Genomic DNA, 15,360 nt, shown 5'->3' on the forward strand with positions numbered 1-15,360 from the left:
AGACATGAAATGTAAAAAATAATATGCTAAAAAAAAAAAATTAAAAAAAAGATAAAAATAGAAAGAAATATGATTAAAAAAAAAAGACATGAAATATAACAACAAACATATGAGCTATCCCGAAAAGGTACTTATTCAACTTCAGTAACTACAATAATCTTTAACATTATACCTTTAATTACAGATAACAGTGGATCTCAAGGCTATAGTGGGAACCAGGGTTGGGCAAAGCTTAATCAAAATGTATTCTAAAATAAAATACCAAATACCTCAACTTTAAGTGTATGAAAATAAACTACAAAATACAGATGCCACACAATGTATTAAAAAAAACTCGTACTTTTGTATTTAAAAAATCCTCCAAAATACTTTAACAAGAGAGCATGAAATTTTTCACAAACATTCCATCATTTAGACTATTTGGTCTACTGTATCCCTTCACCATTACACTGACTCAGTTGATTAAGTAAACTATGTGTGATAGCAACAGTGCAAAGTAATAGTGAGTGTGTTAGAGAAGTAAAGAAAAGAGTGCAGGCAGGGTGGAGTGGTTGGAGAAGAGTGGCAGGAGTGATTTGTGATAGAAGAGTATCTGCAAGAGTGAAAGGGAAAGTTTATAGGACTGTGGTGAGACCTGCGATGCTGTATGGATTAGAGACAGTGGCATTGAGTAGAAAACAAGAGGTGGAGCCTAATCTTAATTTTGTTACTTGGTGTTTGGTAAAAAAGGGTTACTTTGCATCAGCAACATTGACTTAATGACAAACAAGTAATTAATAAGAAAACAAGTGATGGCATCTGTATTCATAGCAACTAGTTTCTAACTAATTAATCATTTGATTGTTATTCATAAATATAATAATATATCAAAATCATGATCCAGCTACTTCAATTAGGGTACAATATTTTGCAATTAAATATTTATTCATCAGTCAGTGGACACCTATTTGAAAGTTGGCAGCATGCACATTTCTTACCTTCACCACCCACTTTGATATGGATACATTTTCTGTTCTAATCTCAACAATCTGGGCAAACTACTTGGTGCCATCTACTTGAGTAGGCACCAATCAGAAGCTGCATTTTTATGATGTCATCATGAAGACTTCTTACAAAAATTGTACAGTATTTTAAAAGATGACAAAAAAACAAAACATTAAAGCATTTTAATACAAAATATGAAGCCATTTTCATCAACCCTATCAAATACAAATTTTAAAATCATATTTTATATTTGAAATACAGTGAGGAAAATAAGTATTTGAACACCCTGCTATTTTGCAAGTTCTCCCACTTAGAAATCATGGAGGGGTCTGAAATTGTCATCGTAGGTGCATGTCCACTGGGAGAGACATAATCTAAAAAAAATATATATCCAGAAATCACAATGTATGATTTTTTAACTATTTATTTGTATGATACAGCTGCAAATAAGTATTTGAACACCTGAGAAAGTCAATATAAATATTTGGTACAGTAGCCTTTGTTTGCAATTACAGAGGTCAAACGTTTCCTGTAGTTTTTCACCAGGTTTGCACACACTGCAGGAGGGATTTTGGCCCACTCCTCCACACAGATCTTCTCTAGATCAGTCAGGTTTCTGGCCTGTCGCTGAGAAACACGGAGTTTGAGCTCCCTCCAAAGATTCTCTATTGGGTTTAGGTCTGGAGACTGGCTAGGCCATGCCAGAACCTTGATATGCTTCTTACAGAGTCACTCCTTGGTTATCATGGCTGTGTGCTTCGGGTCATTGTCATGTTGGAAGACCCAACCTCGACCCATCTTCAATGCTCTAACTGAGGGAAGGAGGTTGTTCCACAAAATCTCGCAATACATGGCCCCGGTCATCCTCTCCTTAATACAGTGCAGTCGCCCTGTCCCATGTGCAGAAAAACACCCCCAAAGCATGATGCTACCACCCCCATGCTTCACAGTAGAGATGGTGTTCTTGAGATGGTACTCATCATTCTTCTTCCTCCAAACACGTTTAGTGGAATTATGACCCAAAAGTTCTATTTTGGTCTCATCTGACCACATGACTTTCTTCCATGACTCCTCTGGATCATCCAAATGGTCATTGGCAAACTTAAGACGTGCCTGGACATGTGCTGGTTTAAGCAGGGGAACCTTCCGTGCCATGCATGATTTCAAACCATGACGTCTTAGTGTATTACCAACAGTAACCTTGGAAACGGTGGTCCCAGCTCTTTTTAGGTCATTGACCAGCTCCTTCTGTGTAGTTCTGGGCTGATTTCTCACCTTCCTTAGGATCATTGAGACCCCACGAGGTGAGATCTTGCATGGAGCCCCAGTCCGAGGGAGATTGACAGTCATGTTTAGCTTCTTCCATTTTCTAATGATTGCTCCAACAGTGGACCTTTTTTCACCAAGCTGCTTGGCAATTTCCCCGTAGCCCTTTCCAGCCTTGTGGAGGTGTACAATTTTGTCTCTAGTGTCTTTGGACAGCTCTTTGGTCTTGGCCATGTTAGTAGTTGGATTCTTACTGATTGTATGGGGTGGACAGGTGTCTTTATGCAGCTAACGACCTCAAACAGGTGCATCTAATTTAGGATAATAAATGTAGTGGAGGTGGACATTTTAAAGGCAGACTAACAGGTCTTTGAGGGTCAGAATTCTAGCTGATAGACAGGTGTTCAAATACTTATTTGCAGCTGTATCATACAAATAAATAGTTTAAAAATCATATATTGTGATTTCTGGATTTTTTTTTTTAGATTATGCCTCTCACAGTGGACATGCACCTACGATGACAATTTCAGACCCCTCCATGATTTCTAAGTGGAAGAACTTAGGGTTCTTAGGGTGTTCAAATACTTATTTTCCTCACTGTACATATTCGAAATACACTTATTATAAATAATGCCCATTCCTGGTGGAAACATTGGGATAGAACATAAGGATAATTGGCCAGGATTCATTCCCAGGGTACTGGATAGAAAGTAGGCTAAATATAAACTTTTCCGCATTACATTGGTGAAATACATAGATGTTTTCTTACAGTAAGAATTTCAAAGAATATTATTGTCAGAAGGTTTACATTTTGGTCAAAACACAATGTTTTGTCATTTTTGGCTGTAGCTTGCTTTTGGCCAAAGCTACTGTATGCTTAATAGATTTTTCCAGCCCTCCACACATATTATTGTAAATGTGTGAGGTACAGTATTTTGGCACAAACACAAAATTTTTTCATTTTTCTTTTTTTTTATTTATAACATTTTCTTTTATTAATTGGACATCGGTATCATCAGGGAGATGCTGAGATTCACTACTTATATCTTATTAGATCAAGACCCATTTAATGATAACTTGTATTTGTCTTGTTAAAACCATTTCATGCGATTTAAAAAGCAGATATATTATAGAAAGGAACTAAAGTTTTCTAATAATTAAAATAAACACTTTTTAAATAATTAAGGTAAGATATTTAGTTACATAAAACTTAACAATTAACAACTTAACAAGTTTAACAATACTTATTGGCACAATTCAAAATAGAAAAAAGCATCAATAAATCATATTAAAGTTGTACTGTATGATACACAGTTGAAAGAATGTTTTTTTACAAAATGATTTTAAGCAAACATTCAGAGTTTTTACACTTTTACCATACATCTTGATGGCCTTATTTAGATTAACATTGATTTCAATGTCCTGTTCAATTACGTTATTGTGCTCAAAAAATACTTCATACTAGTATTTTGAAATAATCTTTTACTATTATTGGGTCAAGTGTTCCCAGAAAAGGCTTTATTTTTACTGCATAATCCAAATATTCATTAATATAGTATTAATTTCTCTGAGAAAACCTAATATCGTATTATTTACTATTAAATTCACTGTAAATCATTAAGAGGAAAATAATGAATGTGATAAATGGAATTGTGAGAAAATTCCTGCAGGAATAGAGTGGTATAGTGAGAGGAAGAGGAGAGCCCCTATCTCAGTGGCATTCATGTCTGTAATGTAAGATGTTACGTAAGAAAATTACAATAATTAAACAAAATAATTAAACATACAACATATTTTCCAACAGCACACACACAAGGCTAACTGTTATAGCATTAAATGAACACTAGAGGGCAGAAGCCTTTAAGGTGAAAATGTCATACTCAGCCTAGTCATAGTGTTAGGAATTTCCAGGGTTTCATTTAAAAGATATGTAAATGATACAAACATATGCCTATGTGTCATTAAAGAAAGGATACATACTCGACATATTGGGAAATGAAAGAGAAAATAGTTTCATAAAAACATAATTGTGGTGGTTTGCTATTACCTGCAATAACAGAAGCAAGTGTAAAAGTCAACATCTGCAGAAGAACTTATTAACTCTTTTCCCTTACAAACTACATAAAGATGCTTAAGAAATGCTGTAGATTTAAAGCAGTTGCTCAGTTTATTGCTGTACAAATGTCTGAGTTAATTCATTTGAAAGGCGTCTTTTCTTTTACAAAATTGTTTCCCACATTCTTTTTGAGATGCTTATAAATGTCTCTGGAATGAAATTTGGCTGAATCACAAATATAATGTGATTTTTAAAAGTTTTCTTTTTTTTTTTTTTGTTTGAACAAAATGACAAATATTGAATTAAATGATTGAAGAAACAGAAACACAGAACCAAATTATCACAATGGTTATTCCAGAACACATCTGGAAATGTAATCCATTGAATAAACATGGCAACATTATTACAATTATCATAAATATCAGATGGAAAAGTAGTTAACAATTATACATTCTCTTTAAGAAATATACTGATATTTTTCTTTCTGAATCTTTGGGCTACAAATCAGAAATTACAACAAAACTACAAGACTACAACAAAATAAACTATTTGTTTCATGAAAAATATTAGATTGTGAAGTAACAAAATCACAAACATATCCATCATCATGGATGTTTAAATCAATGCATCTGATTCTTGTGCTTGTTAAATTTCCAGGTCAACCACCAGATACCACATCTAAAATGACTAACTGTATATAAAGAAGTCCTGAATAATTAGCAGGACCTGGATATTACAATCAAAATCGTGCTGCTTCTGTCAGGGGGTTAAGAATAAAAGGAAATGAATTTGGAACTAATATTTAGCAAAAAAAAGAAAAAAGAAATGCAATATGTAGCTGCTTAAATGCTTAGCATATTACAGAGATTTCATATTTTAAAGTAAATAATTCTGGCATCACCTCAAACCGATGAGAAAGCTATGTGTTAATCACTTATTTCACATTACACAATTTCAATTATTTCACATTTATTGTCAGTTTAAATTAACTGCAGAGTGACACACTGGTGTCTAGCTGTAGGATCTGCTCATACAAAAATGAGATCTGTTGGTGCACACTGCATCTGTCAGGGCCCTGATGCAGTAAAAAACATCACACCAGGGAGTGATTAGTAAACTTTAGAAAACAGTGGATTTCAGCGAGAGAAGGATGTCCTGTGTGGCACACTTCCATGAACACCGCTCTTTTTCAGCAATTTTCACATGATTGACACATAAACACAGATTTTAATCAATTACACGAGATGCCTGCATGTGGTATAGCAGTGCTGTCCAACTCCAACTGCGTATGAGCTCCAGATGAAATCCAAGATTAGCTGGATATGGTGTGTTAGATTAGGGCTGATTATCCTTGCAGCGAACTGTGTAGGATACACACTCAGGAAGAGCATAAATGAGCCTGAAAATGTTCCATTTGTAAACTGTGTTCTGTCTGGGTAGGAGGCCTGAGAAATTTGAATCCTTTCTTAATCCTATGTAGTGTTAAAAGACATTTTTTCTTTTGAGGCTGGTGTTGTACTTTGTAATGGGTGCACAATAAAATCTGCTTCCCTATCAGTGCAGATCTTTTTTCTTTTGCAAATATTTATTGAAAATAAATTGATGCTCAAACTACATTAATCATCACCATCATCATCATCATTTTTATTTTATTTACACATCACATCATCTTATTACCCAACAAGACTTTTTTTTTTTGTTGACTGACACTTTATCACTGTATGTTTACGTCTAGTGAGACTTTTTTTTTTTTTTTTTTAAAGTTGTTTTGACTTTAATAAGAAACGCAGAACAGTTTAACTCCAAAACTAAGAATTGGTTTTGGCAGTTCAATAAAGTCCCACACCAAAGCTTCCAGTTATGCAATGTGCCAGAGTAAATATTGCTTCCATCTGTGGTGAGTAAACCATTTTCAGACAGAAAGAACCTCACATTATTAAAAATCTTATTTTCTTCATCAAAACTGGAATTTATCCATAAATAAATATAGTGTTACATTGATCTTTAGACATCACACCATAATAATCTTTTTTTTTTTAATTAAACACAATTTAATATATAAACACCAACACATGCAATATAGATACACAACAAAGAAAGGATTCTTAAGCAGTACAATGCTTTCTGCAAAATGCTGCATCCAACAACATCAGCATCCTGAGCATATCTGATGCTGGAGAGAGTAACAGCACTGAAGCTGTTCCAGTAATGCCTAACAAGGTTATGTTCGTAGTGGAATCTTGGATCCACTCCTCACTAAAGAACACTTTAAATGCCTTTATGTTCTTATATTTGTGGATGTGGGCACAATGTTTATTTTAGACAAAGTCAGCCATATGGCAAAAAAGCCTGACATCAATTTTTACATTTCTTTTACATTTAATGTGTTATGGGGTTAAAATAGCCTACTTAACAGAATTCCTGATGGCATCAATCTTCCTAAGAGCTCCTGGACAACCAGCCACAAAACAGACTCAAACTATATTTCACAGTGAGTATCAGCTGCTTTTCTTTGTGCAAAGCCCATTTTAAAAAGAAAATATGCTGAATGTTTATGGGCAAAGTGTTCAATTTTGGTTGTCTGACCACAATACACAATTCCAGTTTCAGTTATGTTTGGTGAAGTTTAGGTGCTGCTTTTTTTCTCAGTTGCTTCCTTTCTGCACCAGTTGTGCAGGTTTTGTAACATGACAACCACAACGATTTGCTAAACTGTGAAATTTTAGGAACTTTCAGCTTTTCTTGCCCTTTATTGTCCTGATGATACTCATTGCTATTTTAAGTGTCAATGTATTTTGATGTCTACAGATTTTCTGTTGGGAAATAAGAGTTCCAAATATAGAAAAAAAGTTTATAACAAAGTTTTACAAATATACTTTGTACATGCAAAAAAGAAAATTAATAAAGATTACATTATTTTTATTACAAACAGTATTTGTTAAATCTCTTTTACCCTAAATATATTGTGAGTCTGAAAGCTACCTGATTGGAATTAACCAAAAAGATGTTTGAGTTAGAAAATTAATTACAGATATTTTTTGGTATTATGATTATTGTTTAATTTGTTCAACTGTTGTAGAAGCACTGTAATTATCATTTGAACAACATAACATTTTTAGTCATATATTATGATTTAGTCAAAATTAAAATAAATAAATAAATAAATAAATAAATAAATAAATAAATAAATAAATAAATAAAATAAAGCAATTCACAAAATAAAAGATTACTAGCATTTTGGCCATAAAATTAGAACATTTAAAGCCAAAGCTGCATGGCACAGAGACACCCAGAAACAAATCTCATAAAATTATATTTCCAAACAGCTTTAATTTGGGTGAAAGCAGAACTCCAAATAATTTTTTAAGAACTTAAACCCCATTTAAACCCATTTACCCTACAGTATTAATGAATGAAGAAAATTGTAATGTCTTCAAATTGTGGTGATTTAATAGCATTTAAAGTGTTTGGATAGTTCATAATACTTATTATCCAGGTATATGCTAACAGGGAGAAAAGAGGAGAGAGAGAGAGAGAGAGAGAGAGAGAGAGAGAGAGAGAGAGAGAGAGAGAGAGAGAGAGAGAGAGAGAGAGAGAGAGAGAGAGAGAGAGAGAGAGAGAGAGAGAGAGAGAGAGAAAGAGAAAGAGAGAAAGTTAAAGGACTGATTTGCCTTGAACCCAGTGGAGAAGGACTTAGGTTTAGGAAATTAACTCTGGCAGAAAGTGAATATAGACATCAGTGCCAGAGACACGGAGGATCAATAATTCATTGTATGCACCATTAATCAGCCAGAAAGGAAATAAACCATTTGCCATGTGCAAAAAATGTCCGCCCATTTAATTAAATCTGCAGTTCCGATGTAGTCAAACAGGTGGGAAATCTGTCAGAGGACAGTCAAACACTTTAAAAAATTCATTAACATAATGTAGGCAAAGCAAAAGGGCACTTGCAAATTTAAAGAGCCTACTGATGTTTTTGCTGTGTGATGTAATTCTTTCAATAGGGCAATAATTCAAGTTACTTCTAAAACGCACAGCACTGAAAGACACACAGGCCCAGCTGGGGGTCTGGACAGTATGGAGTTTGTGTTTGGAAATTTTAAACCCTTTGATCTGCACAGAGACACCCGCAATAGGGCCATTCCATGTCGAGCTGCAAGAATAAAAGCTACCAAGCCATGATACCTGACGTGACCGTTTAACCAGCTGTGGCTTTACGTCAGACACAATATAGTATTCATGTGATCAAATATAACAGATATCTAAAATCCTTTGAAAAAACATGTAAAATACCTCAGGTCTATATGGTGATCTGTATAACAGAAAATATTTGTATTCAGAAAATGTTTTTTTTTTTATTTTTATTTCTCTCTAAATCAGTTTACAAATATTTGACATATAGTTTCATATACTTGAACTGCGCAAATATATGTAAACTTATTTAGAGAGGAAATAAAAAACAATTTTTAACAGGCTTGTGTATTCTTTATTATATAATTTGTATTTGTTTATGATATAAACAGTTACCCATCCTTTTTTATTGCATATTCAGCTATATAAAAATTCTACATTTTATTTCTCTCTCTCTCTCTCTCTCTCTCTCTCTCTCTCTCTCTCTCTCTCTCTCTCTCTCTCTCTCTCTCTCTCTCTCTCTATCTATCTATCTATCTGTCTCTCTCCTTTGACTATTTTGGCAGGCTGGTGCCAGGTATTTGTTGAAATTCCACACACCCTGCAGGGAAAAATATGTTCCCTCCCTCTTGTCTCAGCCTTGGTGCCTGTCTATGTCGATCTTGTGTGTGCAAACACACAGCACATGCCCCGGACACCTTGAACACACAAACCTATGTCAGCAGTCCTGAGTGAACATGCAATGTGTACATTATATTAACTTCCATTGTTCATACCTTAATTTATTTCCATATACAAAATAGTAAGACCATATAACAAGAACATAATCTTAAAATTTTATTTTAAATATAAGACAATATATAAGAACACTTTAAAAAATGATTACATAATGTATTCAGCAATCATCTTAAACTTACTTCACTTTGTACCTTGGTGCTCATGACAATCGCATATGATGTGATAAAAATCTGTGACTGAAATTTTTTTGCCAGAAAGCAACAATATCTCTTCTTCAATTTTTTTTTTTGTGTGAGCCCGAGACTGCGAGCTAAGCTCATGAAGCCACACTAACACACACTCTTTACCTTCCATGGGATTAGATGTCTTTGAGGGTTGCCAATGTTGGTGTTGAGTGCTGGTGTGAAGTAGAAGAGTGTTGGTGATGTGTGTGTTGGCTCTAAAGTATGCTGGATGTGCAGATATGTGTGTGTTGGCTATGAAATGCATGCAGTTCTCTGGTCTTTCTCTCTCTCTCTCTGTATGTGTGTGTATTGGCACATGGACTGAATTTGAAGTTGGTGTCAGTAGCTCACAAGAAGACAAAGCTATAACTCTTTCTTTTTCTCTCCCACTCTGGTCGGTGGCTTAGACACATGTTCCTTTCCACTGGACTGCCTTCATCCTATGAGTCATTCTCATTTTACAGGAAAGAGCATGTGTGGACCGACCAGCATTCATTTGCTCTTGTGTTTTAGGAATACAACAAAGGCAGAGTACATATAAAATGCACGTTATGTATAGAATAAAGAGGTTATTTATAAATAGTTTTACACAATTGCTGTACATCTATCAAGTAACTTTTCGGCATGATTTTACCTTAACAAAAAAAGGCATCAAAATCCTTTCAGTTTGTTAAAAGCAATCTGTAATTACATTTTAGTGTCTGGTATGCATTACAAATAAATGTACTTATTAATTTTTTTTTATAAGTGATATTTCCTGTCCAGCAGAGAGCCCATGGCTTTTAATTTTACTAGCTGTAAATCTTTTGCAACACAGAATCCAAAACTCCCATCTACAATTCACCTTTTTTTTTTCTTCCCATGTCTTTTAAATTCAGTTGGAAATAAATATGATTCACAGCATCTGCCTGACTATGTGGATGAAGACAATTTTTTTTTCCTTTAATGGCAATGTATTCCTGTTTAGTCTTATGTGTGCCATGCAATATTTCATATGGGTTAAACGGGTTTGAGCTGTGGCTTGAATGGTTATAAATATTAGAATGTTATCCAGCATTTTTCAAGCATGATTAAACCTATAATCGGGGCTGAAGCTGGTCTCTAGTGGGATAATGGATTTTAAACGTGTTACTATTCATACTGGGTTAATCATATAATTTAAAGCTTAAGTAGGCATGGCGTTTCCCATGTGTCATAAATATTTTGGGGAAGCCATTTACGCATGCTGTAATATTGTCGCTCTAAAGTGCTGTGTGTATTTCTTGCAATTGCAATTTATTGAAATAATATTAATACGAGTGCAATGGTAATTAAAGTGTTTGATTTACAATATATACCCATGCAATGGGTATTGTTTTATAGTTGCCCATGAGAGATACGTAGTATAAAACAAGAAAGGGTTTCCTTCAAGTGCCCGGTCATTTGTGGTTAATTGATTATTTAAATTCAGTTCGTTAGGCTCCGCCCCGTGTCCCACGTAGCCCCGCCTCTCTCGCACTGAGTTATCAGATGGGTCGGAGAAAAAGCTGCGAGATGAACAAGGTGTGTGATCAGCTTTCCTCAGCAGCCCAGAGCTGTCAACAAAAACTACATTACCTTACCTTTAACAGCATAAATTCTATATCGTAAATACAAACGGGATTTTTCACGATAAACGACATCTTTTTAAAATGGATAGTCACCAAGGAAGTTTGAAGAAGCCTCTTTGTCTTGCGGTTTTGGACCATCTGAGCCCTGCAGCCTGAGGTAATCTCAGTTTATACTCACTTGCTTAACGAATTACTTCAATACTTTTCCGTCTGGATTTTATGCAATATATAAGCAGGAAATAATTATTGGCGTGTGTCATGTGTCATCATAATACCACTGGACTGTTTTAATTAAATGTATAATAGTTCTATGGTAAATTATTAGCAGTGTTGATTTAGTTGATTTTGCTTGTAGATTTAGATGACTTTTAGATCACTGCATCCAGTGCTATACAGATCGAAACAAACAGTGATTGCAAAAGATTTGTTTAGTTTTTTTCCTTTTTTTTTTTTTTTTTTTACAATGACGTTTGAATTTTCTTTAGTGCGCTATTATTTTACTGGTTTTAAAAAAGCTGACATCAGGCAATGAAATTAAGCAGAGTTACTAAATTACCATGGATCAGTCCATTTACTAAGCTGTCTAAGTGTAAAAAAAACTAATAGGAGTAATATTATAATTAATAATAATAATAATAATAATAATAATAATAATAATAATAATAATAATAATAATAAGTGCATTTGCGCATAATACCTAATAAAATCGTGTCAGGTAAATGATCCCCTTGCGAATCGTAGTGTAAATGTAAATAAATAAGGAAATAAATGTGAATAAAGCTTATTCTTCTTCTCCTTAAATAACAGAACGTAAATATCTTTTCTGCTGAATGACGTCTTCACTCAGGGCTAATTTGGCTCCACCCACTTTCAAATTAGCGCTATAAAATGCGGGCTTGATCGCGTGTGTGTGCGTGTGTGTGCGTGAGAGAGAGAGAGAGAGAGAGAGAGAGAGAGAGAGAGAGAGAGAGAGAGAGAGAGAGAGATTCCTACAGTAGCCCTGCTGAAGCGTTATTGAGGCGCTTGTGGAGAGTCACCATGTGTCCCAAAAATTCCTCCTGTTTAAATGCGCACTTGCAGACATTTCTCACAGCTAATGTTACACACTCAGAGGGGAAGAATATGCATCATAGATCCTATTCCGCTGAGGAATATAAAAGTTGAGAATGTAGAGTATTTGATGAATTAATCAATAAACCAACGATGGTTTACCTCAGACCAAAATGAAAGTGTAACACAACCCGAAAAGCTTTGACAGGCTGTAAGTGCGTGTAGAATAAATAAAGGCGACGTGTCCAGGTGGCGTGAATTGGTTGCGCAAGGTCGTTTCCCTTTTTTTTTAATTTCGGGGTCTAGTTTTACTAGAAAATTGTGAAGTTTATGTAATGTTTATACTTTATCCTTTATATTGACGTTCTTTTGCTTGTCACTTACAGGACGCGTGATGCGGTGTATCGGCGGCTGAGCGCGCAATGCGCAAAATGGACTGATCTGGCGCATTTCTGTATGACAATAAACAGAGCTATAACGATAAATATGAAAATACAAAAAAATTCAATTAAGACGATTATTTATATGCGCACAACAGAAGGTTAAAAAAACAACAACTAATACAGCACAAATTGTGAATTCGTGACTGCAGTGATTACTGTGACTACAGTAACTGTCTCCAATTATTTTGTTATTTAGGTCTGTGACATATGAAATCTTGAATCCCACTATAAAGAATAAAATATCTCCATATTTCTGTTATTAAATCATAGTTAAAATTACTCAAAGTACTCTTACTGTTTTTCTTTTAAAAATCTTTTTCTTCTTTTCTTTCTCTTTTCTCTAATAAAGTACTAACATTACCCGTTTTATTATTTTGACCCTATAGAAACAGAAAGCTCTTGATCGATTCTTTGCTCATTAACATTAAAACTGAAGTTTCCAAATGGAAGCCACAGGTTTTGTCTCGCTCTTTTATTCCGCTGCTCCATCTTATACCTTTTCTTTCCTTTCTAACCTGTCCAGCCCTTCCCCTTCTCCCTCAGTCTATCCCTCCCCAAGTGTTGCCTCCACAGCTTTTTTTTGTTTTTCTCTCTCCCTCCTTTCACTCCTGGGCATTCTGGGAAACCTGTACACTCTGGGGCTTCTTATTCAGCGCCGCAGGGGCCCCAGAAGGAGAGGCAGTATGTCATCAAGCTGCTGTTTGACTCCTGCTTGCCTTAGAACCTTTTCCCCATCTCACTCTCCTAATACCTCCCCCACTTCGTCCTCCTTGTCTTCTTCTTCACTTCATATGCAGGTTCTGAGTCTGGCATTGGCAGATCTGCTTTACCTCTCCACTGCACCCTTTATTGTGTACGACAGCCTGGCATCTGATTGGGCTTTTGGTGAACTCGGCTGCCGCCTCCTGCTCAGCCTGGACCTGCTCACCATGCACGCCAGCATTTTCACACTGACTGCAATGAGTTTGGACCGATACCGTGCTGTAGCAGATCCACTTGCTGCCTCTTCAGCTCCTACCTCAGGCCTGCGGCGTGTGGTTCTGGCATGGGGCCTCGCTGTGGCACTCAGCCTACCCATGATGATCACTTTGCACCTGGAAAACGGAGAAAACCAGGAGGGCAAGTTGTGTGTTCCAGCATGGGATGAGCAAAGCTCCAAAGCTTACCTCAGTGTATTATTCTGCACCAGTATCCTAGGACCAGGCCTGGCTATTGGGGGTCTATATGCAGCCTTAGGGCGTCACTACTGGGTTTCACAGACACAGATGGCCTGGGCTGGAGGATGTAGCGCCAACCCACCCCGTGCTCCTAGACCCAAAGTCCTGCTCCTCATCCTGGGAATTGTTCTTGCATTCTGGGCCTGTTTCCTCCCATTCTGGATCTGGCAGTTGCTACCACTCTATCGACCAGACATTCTACGTGTTGTACCTGTAGGCACACAGGTCACTGTGAACCGAATCCTAACAGGGCTAACATACGGGAACTCATGTGTAAATCCATTTTTTTACACATTACTGACAGGAAAGCGCCAACGGACCAGCAGACAGGCAGCAAGCACATCTGTTCCATTCTGCCAGAAGGGAAGCTCTGTTCACTAGTGAAACCGCTTTTTACCTGCCCAACAATAAGTGCACTTTTTACAACTCATTTGTTAGTTCCTTTTTCTCAGTATAACACAATACAGTACATTAATTCATATCTCATCACTATAATCAATTTATTCTGGTCAGGGTTCTTTGCGACCTATCCTGAAATGAACAGGGATATATATTATTCTGGTACTCGTATTTAATTATCAGCCTCATTGTTGCAATCAGATATATTAAGTAAACTGTTCACTTTATATTGTCATTGGTTTTTGAATTCTTCTAGGTTCTAGTAGAACTGACTAGGGTGTAATCAAAATATTTTCTCTACAAAAAAAAATTAATAATCAGCTTAAACAAGCCTCTTGTGCTTTTTAAAAGCAAGGCTTATAAACAACATTGACTAGCAGACAGCTAATTATTACATACTGGTGAACAAAAGTGTCAAAGACATCTGTTTAAGGAGACACCAAAGACACAAGATTAAAGGGACAACACAAGTGTTGAAATGATTTGTGGCTTGCCCAAAGGGAATTTTCAATACAGGTGTGAAGCATTTTAAAAACCAAACTGGTTTATTAGCCCTAATGAAGGGAACAGCCATATATTCAAATTAGGCTCAAAGCCAAAGAACAATTCCCACTGGACTTTGCTCTTTGAAGAGGTTAAATATTAATTGTCTCCATTTTTTCAGATTTGTAAATGTGTATCAACTCACATACTGTAAAGCTAATTATTTTTCAAAAAGCAATGCTTTACCTTTGTACATTATTATGTGTGGTCCCAATTCTGTCTATTTGTGTTCTACTGATTTTACTTTACTGAATGCTTTGCTCTAATTTAAGTGTATGAAAAGACATACTGCATTCTAGAATAAAAGACGCTTGCCTAAGGAATTAGATAGTATCCTTTGTATTCAGTCTCTGTCTTCTATGACTCTTGAAAGCCTTAGGGTTTGTTTGCCTTTTACAGCAAACGCATTTATTTTTGCGTCTGCCCTTTTTCTGCATTGCTTTGCACAAGGCATAGTCACAAACATTCATACTGTATACATGCATTTGTGGCAATAATATATATGAATTAATAAAATTATTTCTTTTATACGGAAGTTTGTAAAGTGGTTCATGATTCCTTCCCCAGCATGTTTAGACAATAAAACATCCCTGATCCTGAGAGGGACTGCTCAGGAGAATAAGCACTCATTATTACATTCAATATAATGGAGAAAAAACGACAAGGCATAAACTAAAGACATATTTGTTTTAATGACAGTTGATTGAGATGTTACGGGTG

General features: G+C 35.6%; 1 protein-coding gene across 4 annotated transcripts; it reads left to right on the forward strand.

Moving 5' to 3' along the window:
* The first annotated feature begins 6,641 nt into the window (after positions 1-6,641).
* Positions 6,642-15,126, forward strand: uts2r3 (urotensin-2 receptor 3). 4 transcript variants are annotated; one of them, XM_083563304.1, is made up of 3 exons: positions 10,924-11,145; positions 12,425-12,492; positions 12,831-15,126. In XM_083563304.1, the coding sequence occupies exon 3, from the start codon at positions 12,925-12,927 to the stop codon at positions 14,077-14,079; it is 1,155 nt and encodes a 384-aa protein (XP_083419430.1). In that variant the 5' UTR covers positions 10,924-11,145; positions 12,425-12,492; positions 12,831-12,924; the 3' UTR covers positions 14,080-15,126. The 4 variants fall into 4 exon arrangements, with proteins under 4 accessions (XP_083419431.1, XP_083419430.1, XP_083419433.1 ...); XM_083563305.1 differs by lacking the exons at positions 10,924-11,145; positions 12,425-12,492 and adding an exon at positions 6,642-6,797; XM_083563307.1 differs by lacking the exon at positions 12,425-12,492.
* Positions 15,127-15,360: the final 234 nt, after the last annotated feature.

Source organism: Silurus aristotelis, assembly GCF_946808225.1.
Source record: "Silurus aristotelis genome assembly, chromosome: 1".
Taxonomy (NCBI): Eukaryota; Metazoa; Chordata; class Actinopteri; order Siluriformes; family Siluridae; genus Silurus; species Silurus aristotelis.

Coding starts and splice junctions, on each gene's coding strand:
- uts2r3 (XM_083563305.1), top strand. CDS start 12,925: ATGGAAGCCACAGGTTTTGTCTCGCTCTTTTATTCCGCTGCTCCATCT.